This window comes from Arachis hypogaea, chromosome 6, assembly GCF_003086295.3.
Source record: "Arachis hypogaea cultivar Tifrunner chromosome 6, arahy.Tifrunner.gnm2.J5K5, whole genome shotgun sequence".
Classification (NCBI taxonomy): domain Eukaryota; kingdom Viridiplantae; phylum Streptophyta; class Magnoliopsida; order Fabales; family Fabaceae; genus Arachis; species Arachis hypogaea.
Genome location: NC_092041.1, coordinates 104,270,900 through 104,296,020, shown reverse-complemented (window position 1 = coordinate 104,296,020; position 25,121 = coordinate 104,270,900). Strand labels below are relative to the sequence as shown.

At 24.5% G+C, this 25,121-nt stretch overlaps 1 protein-coding gene and 1 long non-coding RNA gene across 2 annotated transcripts; both read right to left on the bottom strand.

Annotated features, from left to right (window-relative positions):
- Positions 1-3,888: 3,888 nt before the first annotated feature.
- Positions 3,889-4,368, bottom strand: LOC140173505 (uncharacterized). The gene is made up of 2 exons (XR_011862578.1): positions 4,239-4,368; positions 3,889-4,169 (listed from the first exon to the last, which is right to left on the bottom strand). It is a non-coding gene; the product is annotated as an uncharacterized lncRNA (long non-coding RNA).
- Positions 4,369-5,845: 1,477 nt separating this feature from the next.
- On the bottom strand, positions 5,846-9,854 carry LOC112697273 (mitochondrial inner membrane protease ATP23). Its single transcript, XM_025750378.3, has 5 exons — positions 9,268-9,854; positions 8,979-9,100; positions 7,748-7,885; positions 7,564-7,647; positions 5,846-6,145 (listed from the first exon to the last, which is right to left on the bottom strand). Exons 1-5 carry the CDS (start codon positions 9,356-9,358, stop codon positions 6,011-6,013), a joined length of 570 nt encoding a protein of 189 aa, XP_025606163.1. The 5' UTR covers positions 9,359-9,854; the 3' UTR covers positions 5,846-6,010.
- Between the last annotated feature and the right edge of the window lie 15,267 nt (positions 9,855-25,121).

Here is a 25,121-nt window from a genome sequence, read left to right as displayed (position 1 = left end):
AAATTTAATTTATTTTTATTATTTAAAAAAGTTAAGAAAAAAATATAATAATAAAAAGTATAATTATAAAAAATTAATAAGAATAATGAAAAATAAATAAATTGTATTCTTTGTTAGTATTACAGTGTTTTTTCTGTCAGGATAGATACAAAATATATTAATTCAGTGTCTTTAGATACAATATTTTTATTTATATATGTCTCATCTATCAAATATGACTTTGTGTTGATGTATCTCTATATATTCTGTCCTTATAAATAAACACAAAAATAATTACTAAAGTAGGAACTTTAAATCTCTACCATAACCATAGTTTCTCAAAACTCGTTATTTGGTCAGTAAATATGTCGAGAACAAATATGTCCAGAACAATTTGATTTAAAAAAACTAAATAATTAGATTATTGATAATAAAAATCAATTCATAACAAATTTATACGTCTAAAGGTTTAAAAAACTAAAATTTTTAAATTTATATTTTAAAATTTGTAAAATAACGTAAAAGTAATAAAATGATAAAATTATATTTTTTATTATTTTTATATTTTTAATAACATTTAAAAATATTTTTAAAAAATCAAACTAAATTACAAATCCTAATCCCTAATTTTGTATGCTAAATTTTTAACAACATTTTCTAAATTCTAACTCCAAATTCAAAATGCATCAATCCTAACTTAATCCTAAACCCTAAATTACAAATCCTACACCCTCAATCCATAATAATAATAATAATAATAATAATAATAATAATAATAATAATAATAATAATAATAAACTCCATCAGAGTAATTACTTTTTTTATAACAATGTTTTAAAATTTAAATTAAAACATTTTTTTAATACAAATATATTTTTAAAATAGGACATCTTTTATTAAATACAAAAATATCAAATAATTTTAACTTTAAATTTTTTGTAGAATAATCTCTAAAAAATTTATTATTATTATTATTATTATTATTATTATTATTATTATTATTATTATTATTATTATTATTATTATTATTGAGTGACTATGTATGTGTGTATGTATATTATATATTTTTTTATATTAAAAATACATACATAAGAATTTAATGAATAAATTTATCATTATTTTTGTCTAAAAAATACAAAAAATTCATGATATAGTATTATTGGGTAATTAATAATAATAATAATAATAATAATAATAATAATAATAATAATAATAATAATAATAATAATAATTTTATTTTATTTTTTTTGATGGAGGACTGTTATGTCTGACGGAGAAAAATGTTGGGAATTGATCTGTATATTAATTTTTGTAGGGATTAAAATGTCCGTTTTTAAAATCTTTACGGACTGATTTGAGTAATTACTCTGCCGCAAAATGAACTGGGAATTGATTTACTTACTGGAGTAAAACCTTAAAGATTAATCTGTGTATTAATTTTTTTTGGACTAAAATGTCCATTTTTTAAATTCTTAAAAACTGATTCAGATAATTACTCTTATTTTTAATTATTTAAAATTATTTTACAAAAAAGTATCGTCAAATAGTAAAAAAGTGTGATTTAAAATTAATAATATTTTTTAAGTATTATTAAAATTGTATAATCATCGTAACTATTGTAATAATAATCATAATAGATGGTAATACTTAGAAAATATATCTAAAATTAGAATTATACTATTTTTTATATTTTTATAATAGTTTTTCCTTTTATTTTTTAAATTAAAAATTATTTTTAAATATTAAAAAAATATTACTTTAACTTTTGCAACAATTTTTAGATGTTATCAAATTTACATAGCTGCTATAGCCAAACATTTATGTCTATTATTGGAGTCATTCATTCAAATAATTCCTCTAGGTAATCAACAGAAGATCCAGCCAACTTCTGCCGCCGATTCTTATTGAACTGAATCTAAAGTGCACTAAAACAAACAAAAAATCTACTCCATTTGTACTCTTCTTAACCTTAGTTTCAAAAAAGGCATGCAGCCGCCTCACTCTCCTACTCTGCACGTCGTCACCTGCGCCATCAACCTCCGTCACAGACTACGTCCGGGTCGCTGTCGCCTCCTCCAACGCTGCCATGAACGAGCCCATCATGCCGTGTTGCTTCCGCTGCGAGGACACCCCCACCACGGTCGAGAAGTCACGTCAAGTCGTACGCCTCCTCTGTCGTGCTGCATAGCCTTCCATTCCGTCGCCACCGCGTCGTTGCACCGCGCCGTCTGCCTCTTCCGTCACGTCGGGTCTCAACTGTCTCTGCCGTGACGCCGCGTCTCTTCCTTCTCCTCCATCGTGTCTTGTCTTCTCCTCCTCCTCTTTTATCACGCTGTCGAGTCACGATTTTGTTTTTTCGATTTACTGGATGTTTTATCTCTGTTTTGGAGTTCATAAACTTAGTAAACGATTTCATACGAGATTGAATGTTCATTTTATTCGAGATTGGATGTTTCTTTTATTTAAGAATAGATAATTTTTTTTATTACGATTGGATATTTCTTGTCCCTACACCAGCAGCAAGAATAATGGCACACCACAAAAACAACGATGTGGCGGTCTGCATGAGAGAGAAGGCCGACACTACGAGAGAAAAGGTTGACGGCACTGTGTTTAGAAAGCTGTTAATTTACTAAATTCAACGTAATTAATGTCAAATTAATCAAATTTTGATTTTAAAAAATAATTTAAAATTAATAAATATGAAATGGAGTTGTTTAAAAGAGTTGGTTCCTATGCTTTCTCGTTATTCGAATCAATAAAAAAAGAAAATCTTCCCATCACAAGATGGTCCAACCCACAATATAGATAATTCAAGTGAAGAATTTAATATGTGGAAAGTGACTGAAACAAAACATGCCTATGCCTTTTGGGACATAATATCTAGAAGCTGCTGCGGAAAACCCTCGTTTGCATTGCATGCGCAGCACTACTTTCTCTAGTGATCATACAGATAACATGCATTGGGATGGAAGAGACCCTTCCATAGCTTTATTTTGGGTTCTAGCTAATAATAATTGCTAAGCATTTCAACCTTTATTCAATAATTATTTATTATTGCTTTTTTGTCTCTCTCTGTTCTTCAGATTTGATCTACATGTCTACGTTATTAACTTATTGTTGTCGTTGCTTTTGTCTCAAATTTGGTTTTTATATTATTCTTCATATATGTTGCTTTTGGCTTCTGATCGATTTGGTGCTTTCTGTGTACTTTCGTTGTTGCTTTCTTGTCTCCTCTATATGCTGTTTCGGTATACAAGTTGACCAAGTAGGGAATTTAGTTTCCTCTTTTTTCACATGTTGCTAAAATTAAACATGGACTATATTAAAATGCACTAAATTTAGAAGCACGTATCCATCTAAATTGAGAATATTGCTGCTTAAAATAATGAACCAAAGTTATTAGAGACGAATATTAACCCAGTATTTCAAAGCGTAAAATCCATTCAATAATTACTTGTAATAAGATACATACTATAGTCACTTCAGAATATGATATATATACATCCTTGTATCTCTGAGTAACTGCTAACTATACAAAATTCAATTTAATATAGTATAGGAAAATGACCGTACTTGATTTTTTATTTTAAACTAGAAATATGTTATTTTTATACTTAAAAATGGGGTGATGCCCTACCCAAAAAACAGTTGGGGGCGTATATTCATGTTAAGGAAGCTGAAAGCAGAAATAGAAACAGAGCATAGGGTTGTGAAGAATGAATCAAAGCTAGTGTTGTGATGGAATCTCATGTAAAATGTACATACACATATATCACAGTAAGACTTATATACTAACCGTGTTACATCCTAAATCATGAAAGACTAACTGATATAACAAACATATATAGCTTTCTAACTGACCTCTAACTAACTTCTTTTATCATTTATAGAAATTTTCAATAGTTGTGATGGCACAATTTAACAGTGAGCGGCAATTGCATTAATTGTGATGGCACAATTTAAGGTAAAAATACAAACATTGAAACATTAATTGATCATAAAGTGAAAGGGATTCGAAGTACTATATATTACGTTTGATCAAAATGCTGAAAGAACTATGAACATCATTAATCAAGGGTCTAACTTATTATGCACAGGCCTCCGTCTTCGAGGTAGAGAATAATCCTCATCAGACCACCAATTAGGACCCTGCTTTTGCTTTTCATGTCCGTTGAGTCCCTCTGATCCTGCAATTTTCATACACAAATATTGAACCCAATGAAACCAAACTAGAAATAAACACACAAGTAAACTACCTGGAGGGTTAGGTCTGGCTGAAAATGTTAAATATTGGCTTAGCAACATGAAGAAAACAATTACTCTAAGTAACCGCGAAAACTTCATGTTAAAGCCTTTTTCTCCATAATACTATATCCCTGTCCTTCAACTCTTAGGAAGAATCCATAACCATAATGCTTGGTTTTTATAACTTAGATCTCAAAGGTGAATGTGGCTCCCGCTGAGGTGAGAATAGTATTGTCGGTTTGGTGCTGTGTGCGTGACATGTTTTTTGGGGTTGGTATCTCTTTTTGTTTCTTTCTATCCTAAAGGCTAAAGAGCCACCAACTTTTCAGAAAGGCTAACATCAATGTTAATATAGATTTAATCACGTGGTCCATAGCCTTAAAATAGAGACATTCAAGAGTAATTCAGGCATGTCAAAAAATCTGGGAATAATAATGGTAACTACAAAATTAAAAGTTCTTCCTTGTGATAATATTACAAGAGAATTAAGTGTCGTCGTAATCAAGTTGGGTTAGTCTAGTGGTTAGTTCACTAGTCCACTTAAGCAAATGTCGAAAATTCGAATCGACAAACTCTTAAATTGAGTTCTGATCTACGACATATTAGTTATTGACCTGCCGGACTGAGAGATATAGTAGAAAATCAAAATTAAGTGTCATAAGACTAGTACTATTTTAAATGTGAAAATAATTTAAAAGATTGTCTTTTGGTTTAAAAAGTCAAATTGATATTTTTACAACTTTATAAACTCAAAATGTTATTATCTCCACATAAGTTCCAATGGGTGGTTCTTGCATGTGAAAAGAAAAACCCTAATGTAATGCATGACACATATGATAGGATAAAATGCATGTCGTCATTGACATATATGTACATGTACATTACATGGATATGTACATAAATTCTCTTTAGTACCATCATCACTAGCTACTTGACACATAGCACTCTAAAACCTTTTCTCTTTAATCTTTAATATTAAGAGATGTTATCTATTTAGAATCTTTTGAGCTAGCTAGTAAGAGATCAGCAACTTTGTTTTTGCTGTTCTTTGAATCAAATTAACCTCTGCCAGTCAGTTCCAAAGTTATGATCTTTGTTCTTTGAAACATGCTGAAACTATTTTCCAAGGTTATGAAATTAATTTAGTTTCTCGAATTGTAACGGGTGATGTAAGTTTTCCTTGGGTGATATTTGTTTGTAAAAATTAGCTTGAATAACCTAAAAAAAAATTTCAATTTTAGGGGGGCTATAATTATTGAAATTTATTTCAAGAACTATTATTGAAATTTATTTCAAGAACTAAAATGAGACGTACATGGTACAAACACCTTTAACGATCAAATAAGCACTTACAGGGGAAAAAAAGAAAAAAAAAAACAAAACAAAACAAATCAAATCGGGGTCCTATTTTTAACATTCGACCCATGAATATCAGACTAAATACTCAATGTACAGAAGTTACAAAAAGGCTTCATTAATATAGGTATGTTTAAGATTCATATAGGTTTTCTTCGGAAAAAAAAATTAAAGAAATGGATAAAAGATCTTCATAAATTTTAATCATCAACGGAAATAAAACCTTAGCATGCTCGATCAACAAAGAAAATTTGAACTGAGATGTGGTAATTTAGTGCATAAGCTTGTATAGATATCTCAATTATTCCATGTGGATTTACAACAGATATATAAAATTTTCGCTAAATGTAAAAATTTTTTAATTCTAGAATTCGAATCACATTTGTGGTCACCTCAAAAGTTCCTACCAGAAAAGTGGAAGTTTTTCTTATGAAGCACTGTTAAATGGCTCCTTATCATTGTAACAAAAGTCCCACACAGCTTCCATAGCTTCCTTGGCAGCTTCTTCAGAACAATAGGGATTTCCTGATAATGACTTCATAACTCTTCTTCTGATACATTTCTTCAATTTTCATTCCAATTATTCAGTATTGTATACGTTACAGTAAGCAAAATGTATAAACAATGATAACAATAACAACAATAATAATATATTCTGTGCTTTCATTTAACAGCAAGGGAGCAAAGACAATATAAATCTTATATATAAGTTATGCAACAATGTAGTTTGTCATTTTAATGAACTTCAGAAAATAGAAAATACAGTTCTTTCCTCCATCAGCGGAGGAATCAGATATAAAGGAAAATGTTTTAAAGGGTGGTGTAGCAGTTTTTTCTTTTGGGATTTGACTATTTTGGCTCAAGAACTATGCTTGTCTCATTAGTTCTTTTTCCATCTCCAAGGCTCAAACTCGAGATCAGAGACCAATGAGCTTACCTACCACTCAACTAAACTGCTGTTGGTGTTTGTTTAGCAGTTTAATTTTGTTTTCATGAATAATTTTAACTTTTATAGAATATTTGCATGTGTTTGAATCCATTTCTACTTTAGGCACAAGAATAAGAGTAGCTCATAATTTAGAGACCAAAGATCACCATTGTCTCAAAAGAATAGAATAGTTTGCAGTAATCACTACATATTCTTCAAATGGGAAAATCAATTTACATTCAGCTTTTCTACATAAATGCCTGAGCAGAAAAGATGCAATGGAGATGTTTAGTAGATGCCATAAAGAACAGTTAAACTCCATTTATAATAAAAAAATTTATGTAGGTATATAAGATCTGATCTTGCTCTTCAGCCAAACAGTTTGGTGAGTGGGATTCAAGATGGCAATCTAAGATTCAGCAATAGATGCCGGACATTAAATTTAAATTTTCAAGTGATTACTTAGTAATCAGCAGGGAAAAAAGCATATATTTCTTTTAGTTTCCTACTTGTCTTTATCTTCAATGAAGTCCTATGAGCTATGATTAGGGACATAAACTATATAAACACACTAACATTGAAATTACCTATTACATTTTAACTTACTAAACAACTTAACAACAAACCCGACTTCAATCAGTTTAGGAAAAAGCTACCTGTGTATGCATAATTCTTCTCATGTCAGATATAGATGATTTCAGCTGCCAGGCGTTCTGGAGAATTTAGATTGCTATTTTCTAATTTTAAAACAATAAAGTATAAACTATATGTACTAATTAGTAATCAAAAAATGTCTTAAGATACTACTAAGGGGACTGAAGGAATTATCTTCCAGTGTATGATATCTGTGGACTCCACCATGGGAAGCATATAATTAAAAGTATTCTGAACTTTACTGTCACTACTGATCTAGAAACAAACTACTCCCGTTTAAGTCTATCAAATATTACACTCTACCAGTGAAAAGGTGCTGAAGTTCATGTTTATGTTTGAAAAGATTCAACTAAGATAAATGTTTGAATTAATGAAAAAAGAAAAGAAACAGGGCATACCGGTTCATGCCTTTGTATACCCATAAAACCTCGTAGAAGTTCCCGTTTGAAATGACAATCACCACTTAGATGACCAGCTCTTATCTGTTTCTCATAACCAGAGACATATTGATTAAAGGAAACTCGGGTACTAAAAATTTGTTAAACTAAATACAGATTATTTAGCAGATAGTTAGATTATAACCTCACTACAAGCATGGTGAGCACAGTTAGACCAATCCAAGTTGGCAGCACGACAGTCATCAAATGCATGAATTAGTTCATGAATCAGAACTTGGTTAACCTCATCTTCAGAGCTTATTTGATTGCTGCACAGCACTATCTGGGAAAAGGGAAATTGAATGAAGAAACTTAATATTAGTAAAGGCAAACTTCAATTGCCTTAGAAAATGGAGAATTGGAGACCTCTTCTTATAATCAAACTATCAAGCAACAAACAACAACAATAACAACAATGAAGCTTTGTCCCAGTAGCATGATTTCTTTCTAATCTTTGATCCATACCATAATATTCAACAAGGTTTTGTGTTGGCTATTGATGCCTAACACAATTATGCTCTCTTATTCTGGCGTGGTACAAGCTATGTAAACTTTTTGCAATAAAATATAAATATAGGATTAAGAATAAGAAGATGAATGAGCACAATATTTACATCAATAATAAGGTATACTATGATTATAATGAACATCTATTTTCTTCCTTAAGTATGTTCTGAATCAGCTTGTTAATAAAATGAGTAAACTTGCTCAAAAGTCTCATTGACTAATCAACAGTATATTTTTAACTACTGCAAGAAGTGTGGTAAACTTCCTTTCTTAAACAATTATGTACCCTGAAGAAAATCTAAAGCTATTCAATCTGTGATGTTGATGGTTTGATGAATCAAAGAGAGAGGAAGAGTGAAGGTTGAGAGAGGGAAATTGAACTCTCTTATTCTTTGAAAATTTTTCAAAATGAAAACGTAAAAAAATGTTTGTTAAGTGGTTACACCTTATGTAATCCTTATGTACTCTTACTATAAAATTAATTACATAATTGCTAATGAAAAAATGATCTAGATAACACACCCAAAGGAAAAAAAAGTAGAGAAAAAACGAAAAAGAAACTCTAACCAGTATATGTTAAAGGAAAGTTTCAATGTGTTGGCCAAACCAAAAATTTAAAATGCAGTTCTCAACTAGTAGAAAAAATTCAGAAAATAAATGTTCAAATTGGTCTCTCAAATTTGGGGCGAGTCAAATTAATATCCTAAGTTTCCATAAAATCAAAATAGTCCGTAGTCTAGTTTTCACTAAAGGACTCCTTCATCATTCACAGCTATCATGGAAATGACATTGTTTTGTTTCATCGCAATTTTGAGCATTTAACAGTTGAACTCTTATCAAAGGTACTAAAAGATGAAGGAGATCAATACCCCTTTTCCCTGAGTGTAACCACCGGCTGTTTGCGTCTCGCAATTGACAGCTTTGAAGAAATTATCGCCCACACCACACCCAGCTTTCTCCAAATGTTCCCTCAAAAACCTGACTACTGGAGCTGGCAAAAAAATAAATAAATAAATCAGATGATATTGTTTTCTTTCTAATCCCAAAAAATGAAAGCTTATTATTCATACGAAATTGACTTCACGGAACCGTTAATGGAAAAAAGCGTACGAAGCACTAAAGCTAAAATATAAGAGGGGAGGAATTGAGGTGTTTAACATTTGAGGCTCCTTTGAATCATGCCCTGGCACTCTTCCACGGTTATGCCGCCATTGCAGGATGAGTCAGAGCCAGTGGAAAAGTCCGTCATCCAGATTCCAGAGTGGTTGTTCTACTTTCACATGGAGGTATTAAATGAGTGCTTTACAGTGCTGTGAGAGTACGGATTTAGGCGGCGCGGATCTGGACAAAGGGACGGCAGCAAAATGAGGGGAAAGCGGAGGCGGAGGCGACGAAGATGTTAACGGTGAAGGGGGAGGACACGTGACGGATGAAAAAGACGATGATGAGGAGAGATGGAGGAGAGCAACAGACCGACGATGCTGGGTTTAAGGGACAAACCTAAAATTAGATAAAAAAAAGTCGGTGGAAGTTTGTATGCACTTGTTTCATAACAATGGAGAATACCTACATAATTTGAAGTCTTTCTGACAAAATTGTCATTAAAAATTTTGAAATATTAATTTTATATAAAAACATAACTATAAGTGGGTCTCTATCTTGTATGCCATAAATTAAGTAAATTACTAAAATACATAAGGTTATATTGCTTGATAAAAATGACTAAATTTCCAAAAAGTGATTCTGAGATTCACATCATACATTGATTCAAATTTTCAGATGTTAATTGCATTATTATTGTCTCTAACATTGATTTTTAGATATTATAATAATTGCTCAACCTCTTTTCGACAATAATTTAACAAATGAAGTGAATTGACACGCCAATATCACGTTAAATACTATTGCAACTATTATATAACGTGTAATAATATTTAGATTTTAATCTAGTGTGGTTTCTGTCCCGTTTATAACCCTAGTTGAGATGTTACTGAATTTAAGATTATAAAGTGAAAACAAGTTCACAACTTTCAAATGCCAGTTCAGCTTAGGGCCGTCAAAATTGGCCGATCATTCTGTTTATCCATTTAAATAAGTGTTAAAATTAAGTTCGTTTAAATTTTGAATTAAATGGGTTAAATTCGATTAACTCGAAAAAAATGACTGTTTATTTGTTTTTTTACATTTTTTTTCAAAGAAAATAATACTTTTAGCCGATAATTTTTTCGATCTGACCTGAAAATTTGACCCATCAACTAAAAAAATATTTTTTAAAGGTTTTTGACCTAAAAATGATATTTTTTGTCAAAATAATTTTTAAAAAATAAAATAAAAAATAAATGAGCTGACCCGTTTAATTTATCGGACTAACCATAAACGGTTCGAACTAAAAAATTATGACCCACGAATAAAACAAACTTAAACGGACCAACTCATTTAACCCACAAATTTAACAAGTCGAGTTTAAATAGACCGAACTAGTCCGTTTGACAGTCCTAGTTTAGCTAGTGGCACCTAATTCAACATGGCACCTATGTGTCAGGTTTACGGTGTCTAGTGTCTAGAATCTAAAAGAAACTAGCAGAAAGGAGGCCGAGGAGTGGAGGACTAAGACCATCTCCAGTAGGGAACTCATCCCAATTTCTATTTATGGCCCACCTGTCATAAAAAGTAACTCCATATCAGCTTTTGCGTCATAAACAGTAAATAGGAACTCAAAACATCTCTCTCTTCTCTATTAGGAGGAACTAACTTTAGTCTCTATTGTGGTCCCACTTAATTAATTAATTAAAATACTTAAAATTAATGTAATTAATTTTTTCAATAATATTATTTAAATTTATAAATTTAAAAATAATTTACTATTAAAAGATATTAATATTAAATAAATTTATATATAACAATAATACACAATATATAATTCGAGATTACACTAATTAAAGTTTTCAACGACTAATTTTGTAACAGCTAGTTTTTACAATTGTTAATTTTAATAATATAGTTAGCATTTTAAATTTTAAAAATAAAAATAACCAATTCAACCAAAAATTATTTTGTAAGGTGTAAAAATTAAATATATTTTTTAATGTAAGTAAATTTAATTAATTATAATTTAATATAATAATATAAATAATATTTAACATTAATTATGATATAAATAATTAATATAAATTATTAATTAAATAAAAATTTAATTATTTAATCTAATTAATTATTATAATTATTAATAAATTAATTATTATAATTATTAATAAATTAATTATTATTTAATATAATTAATTATTATTTAATTATTTAATATAATTATTTAATTAATTAAAATTTTATATAATTATTAGACAATGGAAGTCCCCGTTCAGAGGGACTCCCCATTCTTGATCCAAGAGAAAGCATTTTTTCTCAACTCACTCCAATGGTTAGTTCCTATATTTACTGGCGTGCACAGTAATAGGAACTCAAAAAAAGCAACTATTGGAGTTGCTCTAAGAGCATCTCCAATAAAAAAAAAATTTGGAGCCCGATTACTATAGTGTCAGAAAAAAAGAAAGATTTATCCGTCGAAGGAAAAAGAAGTTGAGTTCTTAGACCATTTCCAGTAGGGAACTCGTTCCAGTTCCTGTTTATGGCCCACCTGTCATAAAAAGTTACTCCATATCAGCTTTTGCATCATAAACAGTAAATAGGAACTCAAAGCATTTCTCTCTTCTCCATTAGGAGGAACTAACTTTAGTCCCTATTGTGGTCCCACTTAATTAATTAATTAAAATACTTATAATTAATATAATAATTTTTTTTAAATAATGTAATTTAAATATTTAAATTTAAAAATAATTCACTATTAAAAGATATTAATATTAAATAAATTCATATATAACAACAATACACAATATAAAATTTGGGATAGAAGTAAACTTGGAAGAAGATGAAGAAAAGTAGAGGAAAGTGTGAGAATAGAAGTGTATGTAAGTGATATATATAAAGTATTAAAATATTAATTTATTAATAATAACGGTAACATAATAATGGTTAGTTTCCAACTACTAATTTTGCAACGGCTAGTTTTACAACTATTAATTTTAATAATGTCGTTAGTATTTTAAATTTAAAAAATAAAAATAACCAACCCAACCAAAAATTATTTTGTAAGATGTAAAAATTAAATTTATTTTTTAATGTAAGTAAATTTAATTAATTATAATTTAATATAATAATATAAATAATATTTAATATTAATTATAATACAAATAATTAATATAAATTATTAATTAAATAAAAATTTAATTATTTAATCTAATTATTTATTATAATTATTAATAATTTAATTATTATTTAATTATTTAATATAATTATTTAATTATTTTAAATTTTATATAATTATTTATTTTTATAATAACTTGCCAAGTGGCAAGTTATTATTGGTTTAGTTGATTCCCTGTTCAGAGGGACCTTCACATTGAATCCCGTGAAGGAACTCAATTTTTCTCTCCCTCCAACGGTTCCTACTTGCTTTTGTCAGTAACAGGGCCTCAAAACTATGCCCATTAGAGTTGCTCTTAGACCATCTCCAGTAGGGAACTCATTCTAGTCCTTATTTATGGCCCATTTGTCACAAAAAGTAACTCCATATCAGCTTTTGCATCATTACCAGTAAATAGGAACTCAAAAAATTTCTCTCTTTTCCATTAGAATGAACTAACTTTAGTTCCTATTGTGGTCCTACTTAATTAATTAATTAAAGTAATTAAAATTAATATAATTATTATTTTTTATAATAATATTATTTAAATTTATAAATTTAAAATAATTTAATATTATAAAATATTAAAATAAATAACTTAAATTTGGTTAGTATTTTAAATTTTATAAATAAAAATAAATAATCTAACTAAAAATTATTTTATAATATGTAAAAATTAAATTTATTTTTTATGTAAAATAAATTTAATTAATTATGATTTAATATAACAATATAAATAATATTTGATATTGATTTAACATAATTATTTATATTAATTATAATTTAATATAACTAATTATTAAATAATTAATTAAATAGATATATAAGTATTTAATATAATAAATTATTATAATTATTAATAAATTAATTATAATTTAATTATTTAATATATATTTAATATATTTTTTATATTTTTTATTAATTTACCATATGACATGATTTTATTGGTTGTTGCAAGTCCCTGTTTAGAGGAATTCTCAACTTTGATCCACCTGAAGAGCCTTCCTTTTCTTTTCACTCCAATGGTAATTGAGTCCCCATATGTCACAAGAGAAACTCTATTTCTTAGCATTGGAGTTGCTCTTAGTTTCTACACCAATTTCGAGAAGAGAAAATTCGTTTAAATAGAGACTCTTATTATCCAATAACTTATTATTTGACAAATTATTTAAAAGATAAATAATTATATAAAATATTAATTAATTAAATAATTATATTAAATAATTAAATAATAAGTAATTCAATAATAATTAATTATATTAAATAATTATATTTTTATTTAATTAATAATTTATTTGAATATAATGTTAACTACCCCCAAGTACCATCATCACTGCCCCATCATCACCACCACTATCGTCACTATAACATAATTGGATACATAAGGATTTAACATTATATCGTTGTGCACAAACTTCGCATTACTCACAAGGAAAAGTGAACATTATTCCACTATGAAATGCAGATATAAAGTCCAAACCTCTTTAATTCATTCACCCCAGGTAAAGAAAGGATGAAGGAGTGTCTAACATCGTTGTGTGCAAGTGAAAAATTATTTTTTTTTTTCAAAATCAAAGATACCCAGAAAGTAAAGAAAACTAACACAGTTCAAAGATTTCATCTTTCTTAATTTCTTTATCATTAGCCTCGTTTTTTCCTTCGCCCTATTCTTCATAATCCTCCTCTCCTCTGATTTGGGGTTCTCAAATGCTTCAACTCTTCTTCCATAGTCGCGCCTACCAGAACCACTATGCCTCAAAGCTCTTTCTCACCAATTGAAAGACCAACTAAGCAACAAAAAATCACTACATGGCTGATAGAGGTCACGCGATGATACTGATAGTTGGAGATTAAAATTGTCGTTTTCTGAAGGTGCCGTGCTTGATGATCTTGATTTTGAGGCTTGATTTGACAACGGTGGAGTGGGAGGAGGCAAAGAGGATGTCACCGGAGATATTCTGGTGCTTCTGGGAGTCCAACAAGTTCATGTGAGAATAGTGGGGTGGAATAAAATTAGAGATCAGAATCTATCTATTTGATATATTAAAATTGGATTTTTCTCAAATAATGAAAGTAAGGTGTCAATTTTTTATGGATATATTTTTTCGCCAAAATGAATGCACTATTTTCACTTCTAAATTTGTTTTATAAAAATATTTTTATTATAATTATATTATAATTAGCATTTAAGTAATAATACATAATTATATTAATTTAGAAAAATATTTTTATAGTTATATAAAATTAATATTTAATATATTATTAAACTACTTATTAATTATCAATCAAAAATATTTTTAATCATTTTAATTATAATAATAATATAATAATAATAATATGATAATTATATGATAATGACACTGGTTATTAATAATCAATTTATATTTCTCTAAATAAATTTATTTTAAAAAATATTTTTATTATAATTACATTACAATATTACAATAATATTTAACGAATAATGTACCATTATACTAATTTAAGAAAATATCTTTATTATTCATCTATCTATCTACTTAATATATTAAAATTGAATTTTCTCCTAACTAATAAAAGTGAGGTGTGACTTTCTCGTGAACCCATTTTCCCTTCAAAATGAATGCATTTAATGAATAATGCATAATTATACTAATTTAAAAAAATATCTTTATTTTAATTATATAAAATCAATATTTAATTAATACATTATTAAACTACTTATCAATTATTAATCAGAAATATTTTTAATTATTTTAATAAATAATACATAGTTATACTAATTTAAGAAAATATCTTTATTATAATCATATAAAATCAATATTTAATACATCATTAAACTAATTATCAATCAAAAATATTTTTAAATATTTTAATTATATTCATATCCTTCTAATTCTTATTCATTATCCAATGATTTTATTAGTGGCAAGTTGTTAACATATTTATATTAATAATAATAATAATTTTATTAGAATAAATATCAAACTCTATTCCTAATATAAAAATATAAAATTTAATTCCTTCTATTTTTATTTTACCACTATAAAAGATCATGTATGCTAGAAGAAAATATCATTCGTATACCAATTACTCTTTCATCTGATAGCTTTTACAACAATATTTAATTAATACATTATTAAACTACTTATCAATTATTAATCAGAAATATTTTTAATTATTTTAATAAATAATACATAGTTATACTAATTTAAGAAAATATCTTTATCATAATCATATAAAATCAATATTTAATACATCATTAAACTAATTATCAATCAAAAATATTTTTAAATATTTTAATTATATTCATATCCTTCTAATTCTTATTCATTATCCAATGATTTTATTAGTGGCAAGTTGTTAACATATTTATATTGATAATAATAATAATTTTATTAGAATAAATATCAAATTCTATTCCTAATATAAAAATATAAAATTTAATTCCTTCTATTTTTATTTTACCACTATAAAAGATCATGTATGCTAGAAGAAAATATCATTCGTTTACCAATTACTCTTTCATCTGATAGCTTTTACAACAATTATTTTTCTTTCTATGAGGCGTCGTTGCAAGAAGACAACTATCGTAGACACAAACTACCACACTCTCCAACTTTCGTACTCATCATTTGGAGCTCTATAAGATATGTTATCTATGAAGTATTTATAGACCATGGTGTTATCATGTATGCATAAATAAAAAATATTTCGTATTTAAATTTAAATCATTTACCTGTTTGTGATATATTGTAGTGTGAAATTACTTTCAATATGTGTTGTGTAATGATATTATGTTCTAATTTAAACTTTTACTTTAAAACTGTATTATGATTTTATCTCATCATTTTTTCTTAGATATCAAGTTGACGTATTTTTATTTATTATTATTATTATTGAAACGAATGTGATATGAAATATACCAAAAAAAACTCTCACATTCAATTTATTTTATTGTAGTCTTCTATCTACTCTATTATTTTTATTTTCTTCTTATTCATTTTATTTTCTTTTTAAATGTTATATAATTTATTATAATTTATACCAATCTACTGCTATTTAATATACTAAAACTGGATTTTCTCCCAACTAATGAAAGTAAGGTGTCACTTTCTCGTGAACCCATTTTCCTTCCAAAATGATTGCACTATTTCTCTCTTTAAAATTTATTTTTAAAATTATCTTTAATTGATATAATTATATTATAATTGGTAATGAATGATACATAAGTATACTAATTTAAGATAATCTATTTATTATAATTATACTAATCTCTTTTAAATTTATTTCAGAAAATTATCTTAATTATAATTATATAACAATATTATACTTAGCATTTAATGAATAATTCATAATTATACTAATTTAAAAAAATATCTCTATTATAATTATATAAAATCAATAATTAATGCATTATTAACCTAATTATCAATCAAAAATATTTTTAACTATTTTAATTATATTGATATAATTCTATTTTTTATTCATTATCCTAAAATTTTATTAGTGACAAGTTATTATCTTAATGGTGACTTATATAATAATAATAATAATAATAATAATAATAATAATAATAATAATAATAATAAAAAAAAATAATAATAATAATAATAATAAAAAGATAGAAAATTATATTTTAGAGAAATATAAATTGATTATTAATAATGATAATTATATGATTAATTTTTAGTAATTATTAAATATATTTAATATAAATAACCAAGTTTAATTAGTTAATAAATGAAAGGAAAAATTATTTTACGATTGTAGAATATATATATATATATATATATATATATATATATATATATAACCAATTTAATGTTAATAATAATAATAATAATAATAATAATAATAATAATAATTTTTTCTTTTATTAAAACACTTGTCTAATTAAATTAATATAAATATTTAATGTAAATAAAGGATGGATTTTTTAGTTTGAAGGATAATATCAAATATTCCTGAAGATTTTAAAATTGTGAGTATATATTCTTCTTATATTAATATATGTATGTATGTTACCTCATTTTTTTCATAAATAGAAAATAATATTTACCCGTTAAATTTGTTAGTTGCTCAACTTATTTATTATGATTGAAATTGATATATAATCATAAAGATTTTGTTTCCTCCATTAATTTTAATAAAAAAATTCATGACGTAAAATAAAATAAAATAAAGTCAGTATCTACTTTTTTTCTCAATATTTTTTATATTTACGGTAAATATTAAATATAAAAAAGAAAAAATATTAATTATTATCACTTTTATTTATTTACATTCATAATTAAATTTAATATAATTATAGTAAGTCTCTATAATTATAACAATTTATATCTGTTACATATATAACAATTATATTATATATACTTAGCAAGTATTTCTATTTATATAATCTATTTAATATATTAAAATTTGATTTTTTTTCTCATATATGAATTCATTTTCCCTCCAAAATGAATGCATTTAATGAATAATGCATAATTATACTAATTTAGAAAAATATCTTTATTATAATTATATAAAATCCATATTTAATACATTATTAAACTACTTATCAATTATCAATCGAAAATATTTTTAATAATAATAATAATAATAATAATAATAATAATAATAATAATAATAATAATAATAATAATATACTTCTACTTAATATACTAAAATTGTATTTTTCTCTAACTAATTGAAGTGAGGTGTCAATTTTTCATAAATTCATTTTTCTTCTAAAATGAAAGCACTATTCTCTCTTCTAAATTTATTTTAGAAAAATATATTTATTATATTTATATTACAATTAACATTTAATAAATAATGTATGATTATACTAATTTAGAAAAATATATTTATTATAATTATATAAAATTAATATTTAATGCATTATCAACTAATGAAAGCGAGATGTCAATTCTTCATGAATTTATTTTTTCTCCAAAATGAAAGTATTATTCTCTCTTCTAAATTTATTTTAGAAAAATTAAAATTCCATGCTGAATATAGGTGGCAAGTTAAAAAAAATAAGCAAGTTCATAGAATCAAATCATATTTCTATAACATATATAAGAATGTATATTTTTATTATATAAAAATTGAATTTCTGCACTTCATGATGGGCGTGACATACTTCTTAGCGTGTTTCTTAATTTATTTTGTATAACTCATTGAATACAATTTATTACAGTAAATAAATTATATCAACTAATTATTTTCTAATTTATTTTTTGAATTCAATAGATCAAATAAAATTAATTATACTAATTATTTGTATTGACTAATTAATTTGATTAATTCTTAAAAATATTTTTATTTAATTTATTTTATTTATTTAAATATAACTAATTAGTTATTTAATTTTATTAGGATAAATATCAAATTCTATTTCTAATATAAAAAAATAAAAGTTTATTGATTTCATTTTTATTTTACCACTATAAAAGACCATATATGCTAGAAGAAAATATTATTCATTTACCAATTACTCTTTCATTGGGTAGCTTTTACAACAATTCTTTTTCTTCCTATGAGGCGTCGTCACAAGAAAGCAACTATCATGGACACAAATCAACACACACTCTTCAACTCCCGTGCTCATCATTCAGAGCAATATATGATATGTTATCCATTAAGCATTTATAGACCATGGTATTATTATATTTGTATAAATAAAAAAAATCCGTAATTAAACTTAAGTCATTTTGTTTGTTGCCCACGGTATCCTCCAACCCGATAGGTCAAGGACTAATCCGTCGCAGATCGGAGCTCCATTTAAGGGTCTGCCGCTGGTCAATGGGTTGCTGCATGCACAAGGCGAGATTTGAACCCCCGACACTTGCTTAAGCGGACGAGTGAGCTAACCATTCGACCAACCCAAGTTGGTTGCTTAAGTCATTTACCTATTTGTGTGGTATATTGTAGTGTAAAATTACTTTTAATTTGTGTTGTGTAATGATATTATGGTTTAATTTAAGCTTTTATTTTAGAATTGTGTTATGATTTTATCTCATCATTTTCTCTTAGATATTAAGTTGATGTATTTTTATTTATTATTATTGAAGTGGATGTGATATAAAATTTGTAAAAAGAAAAAAACTTACATTCAATTTATTTTATTGTAGTCTTCTATTCTTCTATTTGTTTTTATTTTTTATTCATTTTATTTTCTTTTTAAATATCATATAATTTATTATAATTTATACCAATTAATTAATTATAATTCATTATATAAGTTATTTTAATTCATTAATTTATAATATACATGATAAAATAGATCTTTTGTTACTTATACGTTTATTTTTCTAAAATCTAAATCTGAATAATTATATTTTTAGTTTTTGCTATGAACAAAATATTATTAATAATGAATAATAATTAACCACTCATATTTTTAATCAAAGTGTTTAGATGATTTTTATATTTATTAGTATTAATTATTGATTTTTTTCATAAATAAATTATATTATAATTTTATGTTAGTTCATAATTGATTAATGATTAATGTTCATAAAGCTATGTTACTCTAAATTTTATATTTTATAAATATTTTATTTAAATATATTTTTTTAACATAAAAATGTATTATTTTTAAAAATATCATAATTTTATATTTTTTAATTATTCTAAATGAATATTTTATCAAATACTAATTAAAGCCATTCTTCCATTTGTTTTTACTAATCTATTTTTTAACTATTATAAAAAATTAAAATCGTATTAATGAATTTAATATTAAAATTAATTTGGCTTTTTATTATTTAGAGTGTTTTTCAATCAATAATTTTATACTCTTTACTTTTTTTTCAGTTTTATTTTGAATTTTAATTTAGTACTCAAAGGTAGTGAAATTCCATTGATACGAAAATAAAGTTACAAAAGGGTCCATGGGATAGAATAAGTAAAATAATGTGATACCCACATTTCAACATCCAAATGAAACAACTTAGGATCTAAAATGTTTATATTTCTCTTTCTCACCGTCTATTATATTATCTATTCTATCTATTCTATTATATAAAAATTGAATTTTTACCTTTAACGATAGAATCAACTAGCATGCCTCTGCTTTATTTTGTTCAACTCATTAAAGTCAATTCATTATGATGAATTAATTATATCAACTAATTGATTTGAATAGATATTTAAGTATCACACAATTTAAAATTATGTATATTAATTATTTGATTTAATTTTTATGATATATAAATTTAAGGAATAAATTAAAATAAGATAATTTATTACTTATTTAAATTGAATACAAAAATAAAATTAATTTAGTTAAAAATTTATTATTTTCTAATCTTCTATACATAAAAATGACAAAACAAAATTATAAAAAAAAGTCTTTTTTCACTTTTGTTATTTTAATTTTATTTTCTTTGCTTTTTTATGTATAATTTTATTTTATATTAACTTTGTTTATTTAATAATAAATATACTCATATTAATTATATTATATAATAATATATTTTTTTCTTATATTAATCAAAGAATTTTAATAGTTATCAACTACATCTAATAGAATGACTGAGAAGTAATAACTACGAGAAGTTAAACCCAGGTTCAAAATGTTGAAACAAAGAAAAGAAAACAGTGGATATATGATTAGAGAAAAATGTATAATAATGACAAAATATACCAAAATTGAATTTTTTCTCCAACTAATAAAAGTGAGGTGTTAATTCCTCGTGAATTCATTTTTCTCTAAAATGAAATCACTATTTTTTTTCTAAATTTGTTTTAGAAAAATATATTTATTATAATTATATTATAATTAACATTTAACGAATAATGTATGATTATACTAATTTAGAGAAATATTTTTATTATAATTATATAAAATTAATATTTAATACATTATCAACTAATAAAAATGAGGTGTCAATTCCTTATGAATTCATTTTTCCTCCAAAATAAAAGTACTATTCTCTCTTCTAAATTTATTTTAGAAAAATATCTTTATTATAATTATATTACAATATTACAATTAATATTTAATGAATAATGTATAATTATAATAATTTAGAAAAATAAAATAAAGTCCATTAATTTATCTTCCGACTGCACACATGTATAGAATAACTTTAAGAAGGAGTCATGTATAGTAAATACGGTCGATGATTGTAAAACTATATACTAACATTGATATAATATTATTTCAGATATATATTTTGCAGATATCAAAGAAAAGTGTTGAGTTATTTTTTAGTAGATTTAAATTATTTATTGTTTATTAGAGAATTTTGTACATTAAAATTCTCTAATAATTTATTATTTATTTTGAGCTAATTTTGATATGTTCTTACTTGACAGTAAAATAACATATAAAAATTTGTTGGTGGATCTAAGTATTATTAAATTATTTATGGTCACATTGAGTATATATGTTTGATTTATTGAAGAAAGTAGATTACTAAAACCAATTAATAACTATTTTAGAGTTAATATATTTAACACTAGCTTAAGAAAAAATAAATAATACATAACATGTTATATTTTTATTAATCAAATTATTATAATTTAAATTAGTCTTAATAAAATAATTTAAAATTATAATTTCAATCTTATCACGTGCATGGCACGGGTTAATACACTTATTCTATTATATAAAAATAAGATTTTTGCACTTAATAACAGAACTGATGCGGTATGTTCATAAGGTATTTTCTGATTTATTTCATTTAATTCGTTAAAGCAAATCAATTATAATTAATTAATTATATTAATTAATTAATTTAATTAGATATTCAAATCTCACTATTTATTATAATTTATATAAATTTATTAATTATAATTAATTATATCAATTAATTAATTTAGTTAATTATATTAATTATTTAATTTGATTGGAGTAAATATTGAATTATTTAATAAATAATAAATATGATAACGAAATGTATGAATTAATTTAATTAGATTATTTTTTTAATACCATCTATTTATACCAGATCAAATATTTTTTACTCATTCACTTTCTTTTCTCTCTCTTCCCCTCTCTCTCGTGTTTAGGTATAATTTTTTGTAATTTATTGAATTTTTATTTCTTTTATCTTTATTTATACATTTTATTTTTTATATATTTTTTTATTTTTGTTTATTTTAATTGCTTATTATTAGGTGCACATTTTTTTCCTTTTAACTTCTAATTAACAAAAAAATGTGTCATTTTTATGTTATTTTTAAATAATCTTACTATATATATATATATATATTGTTTTTTTTGTGATTCACAATTAATATATACATTGTTCGTGTATGTGGTTTATATGTTAATGTTTTTATTGATTCTCTTTATTTTATTTTTTTGTGTGTCTCTTTGTTGCTCTTTATTTTAGTTATATATATTCATTGATTTCTCTGTATTGATGCTCTTTTTATTTGAAAATTGTGATAATTTAGAGTGTATGTTGTGATCCATGTGATATTCATTAATTTGGTGTATCTTTTTAGATGGTTTATGTTATAATGTGTTTAAGGAGTTGACTTAAAATTATAACATGATATATAAATTTATAATAGGGTAAAGTACTAAATTAGTCCTCTATATTTGGGCGTAATTCTGTTTTGGTTCTTAAGGTTTAAAGTGTCATATTTGAATCCAAAAATATTTCATTTAGCATCAATTTAGTCCCACAATGATGTCAAAGTTAAATAATTAATGGAATGTCTTACATAACAACAGTACAAGAACAAAATTGATAATCTGGAGAATAAATACAAGCTCCAGAGGCACAAAATCAATCGTTGATGCATCAGTACATTTATTTATCATTCTTTTTAGTTCTATAAAAAATATTTTATTTATATTATAAAAAAATAATAAATAAATGTATTGATGCATCCACAGTTGATTTTGTGCCTTTGGAGTTTGTACTTGTTCTCCAGATTATCGATTTTGTTCTTGTGCTGTTATTATGTAGCATATTCCGTTAATTATTTAACTTTAACCTCACTGTGGGACTAAATTGATGCTAAATAAAACTTTTTTGGATTCAAATAGGACACTTTAAACCTTAAAGACTAAAACAAAATTACGCCCAAACATAGAGGACCAATTTAGTACCCTTTATAATATGATTTAAAATATGCTAAAATATTAGGACATTATCATATAGATATTTTTTTATTTGTCCGTTCGATTCAACTATACAGGATGTTGAAAATTATACAATTATATAATTAATTATTTTTTTATATAATTATTGTATTGATCATTTACATTAGTGAGACTATTTTCAATATTAATATTTATAAATATGCTATTATTTATATAATTGATTGAATCGTCTTATTTGTTTAAATTTAATTCTATTGAGTTAATTATTCAAGGTGCTATCACTATTTTTATTTTTAAAAAAATTTTAAAAATTATTTAATAATTCTAATAATATAATAACAATTAAAAAAAGTAAGACGGTATAAAAATGCAATGACGATAAGATTGAAATACCCGTGATAAAATTATGTTGATAATATACACTTGGGTATTACTAACAACTATGTTAGTAATTACTTAAAATAAATAATAAAATAAGTTATAGGGTATTATTTTATTTAAATTATTAATAATTAAAAGAATAAAAGGTCAGTAATTATTTTTAAAATAGACATTAAATTTAATTATTTAAATATCATACAATTTATTATAATTTTTATCAATTAATTAATTGTAATTCAAATTGAATGATTATTTTGTAACGAAATTATTATTTTCTAATCTATTTATAGGCATATTAATTATAATCGTAAATTAAACTATTTTATATTAAATGACTTATATAATGGTCATCTTATTTATTATCATAAATGCTAAATTAAATAAGTCATTATTATTTTTGATTTAGAATTAAATAAGAATAAAATAAGAGATACCATTTTATTTAGTCTTTCGAGTTTAATGGGTGTCACACTCAAATATAAATAACGACTTCCGGATTTTAGTCTCTAACACATCAAAGCCATCTCTGTAACTCTTTTTTCATAAAAGGAATTTTGATTTAACTCTATCAGGGATACATAAGGTTTTCAAAGAACAAAGGAAAGGTTTGAATTTGCACGAATTTTAAATGTTCGAACTTACGGCGTTGCTTCAATTTGTTGTCGTTACGAGAATGACTCTAATCTATATGTGTCTAAGGACTAGAATAGATTAAATATTATTTAAGTAGTTTATTTCTAATATTGATATTTGATTAAATTAGTTTTAGAGAAATTTAAATTGTTGACTCAATTTATAAATTACGACTATTTTTTTGAATGTATTATTTTTACATTTTTTAATATAAAATTTCTTTTTTTTTTTCTGATTTTTAAGTTTATTTTCTTTCTTGGATATATATATATATATCACCTTTTTTTCTCTTTTTATATTTCAGATTAGTAATGTAATTATTAAAAAAAATATATTTAAAAAAAAGAAATATTAAAACATCACTATTTAAAAAAAAAGAAAGATACGTAAAAAAAAGGAAAACAAAATATTAAAACATTACTATTTGAAAAAAACTGTTAATATGCGTATGAATGGAGTCGGAATTGAGGAATATATATAGATATAAAAAATAAAAAATTATTGCATGATTGTAGAATAAAAAATAATCATATATATATAAAACGAAATAATTATAATAAAAAATAATTAATGTATGTGATTTAGATGTTTTTAATAACTCATAACATAGAGTTTAACAAAATATAATTCACATATTTTTTTATTTATGTATATGTATAGAATTATTTATGTATATATATATTAAGAAAAACTACCGTTATATATATATATATATATATATATATATAT